Source organism: Phalaenopsis equestris, unplaced genomic scaffold, assembly GCF_001263595.1.
Source record: "Phalaenopsis equestris unplaced genomic scaffold, ASM126359v1 Scaffold000266, whole genome shotgun sequence".
In the NCBI taxonomy this organism is placed as follows: domain Eukaryota; kingdom Viridiplantae; phylum Streptophyta; class Magnoliopsida; order Asparagales; family Orchidaceae; genus Phalaenopsis; species Phalaenopsis equestris.
In genome coordinates, this window is record NW_018164708.1 from 132,221 (window position 1) to 134,782 (window position 2,562).

The 2,562-nt window shown below is 33.6% G+C and overlaps 1 protein-coding gene across 1 annotated transcript; it reads right to left on the reverse strand.

Moving 5' to 3' along the window:
• Nucleotides 1-56: 56 nt before the first annotated feature.
• Nucleotides 57-437, reverse strand: LOC110024681 (zinc finger protein 11). The gene has a single exon (XM_020724789.1). It carries the CDS (start codon nt 435-437, stop codon nt 57-59), a length of 381 nt encoding a protein of 126 aa, XP_020580448.1.
• Nucleotides 438-2,562: the final 2,125 nt, after the last annotated feature.

Here is a 2,562-nt window from a genome sequence, read left to right on the forward strand (position 1 = left end):
ATATATATATATATATATATATATATATATATATATATGATTACTTGGTGTGGCAATCAAAAATGGGTTCCACCAAGTCTAAGCTCTAAATCCAACCCACCTTCTTCCTCCTCCCCATTCCCTTTCACCTCCTCGTTCTGATCACCAAACACCCTCATTCTCCTGCCCTGCAACCCAAACTCTTCATGCTGATCCTCAACAGAAGCTCCACCTCCAGAAGCACCAAAAGAGGAGGAAGAATAGAAGGAGAAGTGAGGAAGTGAGTCCCCATGATTGTTATACCAGCATAAGCCATGATCGTTCTGCGTGTTCAGCTTCGTCTTCTTCGCTTTATCCTTGCGATGGATGTTCATATGGCCGCCTAATGCTTGCGCCGTGGAGAAGCCGCGCTTGCAGAAGATGCAGTCGTAGGAGCGGCGGGTGATGGGAGCTTCCATGGATTCAGAGTGGAAGGAGAGGGAAGAGAAGTAGATGGTATAAGAGTAGCTGGATAGTCTGTGGTGGATATATGATGAAAAAGACGCGGTTTTTGCAAAGGTGAGGCCTTTTTTTCGGCCGGCTTCCGAAAGTTGGATGGGGTTGAGATTTGATGAAGTCAAAGGAACAGTATTTTAAGCTTTTTTTAAGTTTATTTTTAAGTTGACTAGGGAAAGTCAAAGGGAAGGTATATAGATTTATGTGGTCAGTATTGAATTTAAAATATATAGCTTTGGTTGTATTTTTAATATATATATACATATATATATAATATATTTTATGTTATATACTAGGTGCATGGTTTATTTTATGTATGTCATAAATTTAAGGATTTTGGAGGTCTTTGTATGTCGATCCCATATCCTGTGACTTCCATCAATCCTTGACGTCATCGGCATGTCGTTCTTGCCGAGATAGCCATAGAAGAGGTGACGTGGCAGGAATGTCACGTGTGAAGTGTGTTTAGTCCTAATCACGACTCGCGAGCCTAAGATGGTGAAGATGATCACCTGCACTAGAGGGAGAAGAAGAGAGATTGAGGGAGCAGAGAGGGGACAAATGTGATATATATATGTAGGTATTTTTTAGGAAAGACAGTGGATGAGAAGGTGACCTGATGGTTGAACATTTTCTTCTGTGGTGAAAGATCTCATGCTCAAAAACTCATCAATCAAAAAACAAAAAAGAGTTATTTGATTCAATTTATGAATAAAATAAGTGTGGGATAATTTATGGAGTGGTTAGGGAAAATATGAAATGCATATTAAAAAAAAATTATTTGGACTAATTAATATATGATGAAGATTATATGATAAAAAAATTTATAATTTATAACATTTGATCATTAATATATAATCATCTTTTAATTACTAAGAAAATAAAATGGTCACACATTCATACCTCAATCAATATATTCAAACAAATATTTTATATAATGATAGATTGAATTAATAAATATTTAAAATAAAATATATTTGAGCATTTGATATTTAAGAATAGTTTAGTCAATAATATTTTTTTTTTAATTTCTTTTTTTATTGAAGGTTATTGATAGGTCAAATATATGAGAAGCAATTCAAATAAAATAAATTTCAATTTAGATCATTAGCTCCAATTCATTAATGCATAGTTTTTATTTAAATAAATATTTTTAAAATATAAAATTATTTTCAATCTAAGAAAATGATTTAGGTCAGATGAATTTTGAAATTGTTGATTTTTTAAATAATCTAATATATAAATAGTTGATTAAAATTTATAGATAACACATCCAAGATTAAATTTAATTAGTTAAAATTTCATTTTTATTAAAATTTAGATTAGTTATTCATAATCAAATTTTTTTTTATGTTAAAAAGTTTTACAAAAATAGAATTTGCATTTATTTTTGTATATGCTAATCTATTTTTTATTTATATAAACCTTCGGGGCTCCCCCATCAGGCCCGTTCCAGACGACCAACCGCCGGGCGCCATGTCGCCTAGCTCCGATGTGGCGCCCGACGATTCGCCGTCCAGATGTGCGGTGTCCAAACACAAAATTTTCTCGTGGATCAAAGGCTATAATTGTGAAGAACGTCAGTTAAAATATTATTAATCTTATCAATATTTGGTAAAAATAAATTATAAAGTTTTTTTTTTATTCATTTTTTCATTTGCAATGTAAGAGTTCATGAAATAAATATATATTTCTTAAAAATACAGTCATACCTCAATCAAAGTGGAGTAGACGACAACCGCATTCCTTCTCCTCTCAAAATCGCGAAAGGGTTTCGTCCGCGAGAGCTTAGGATTTATTTTTTGTCTTCCTCTTCCGAGTTCCGAGTCATCTTCCTCTTCCTCTTCCGACTCATATCCTCCAATTTCGAGCTGAACTCGAGCCAAACTTGAGCCGGAAAATATTATTCGAGTCGAACACGAACATATCATTCACGATGCATTTCGAACACGAGCCGAGCCTTACAGCCCTAAAAATTGTGTGACATTTACTTAAATTCCCCAAAAATATACGTAATTGAATCACTTCAATTAAATAACACACACACACACACACACACACACACACACACACACACATATATATATA

What these genes read in the sequence shown, in the direction of transcription:
- LOC110024681 (XM_020724789.1), bottom strand. Translation starts at nt 437, where the DNA reads ATGGAAGCTCCCATCACCCGCCGCTCCTACGACTGCATCTTCTGCAAG.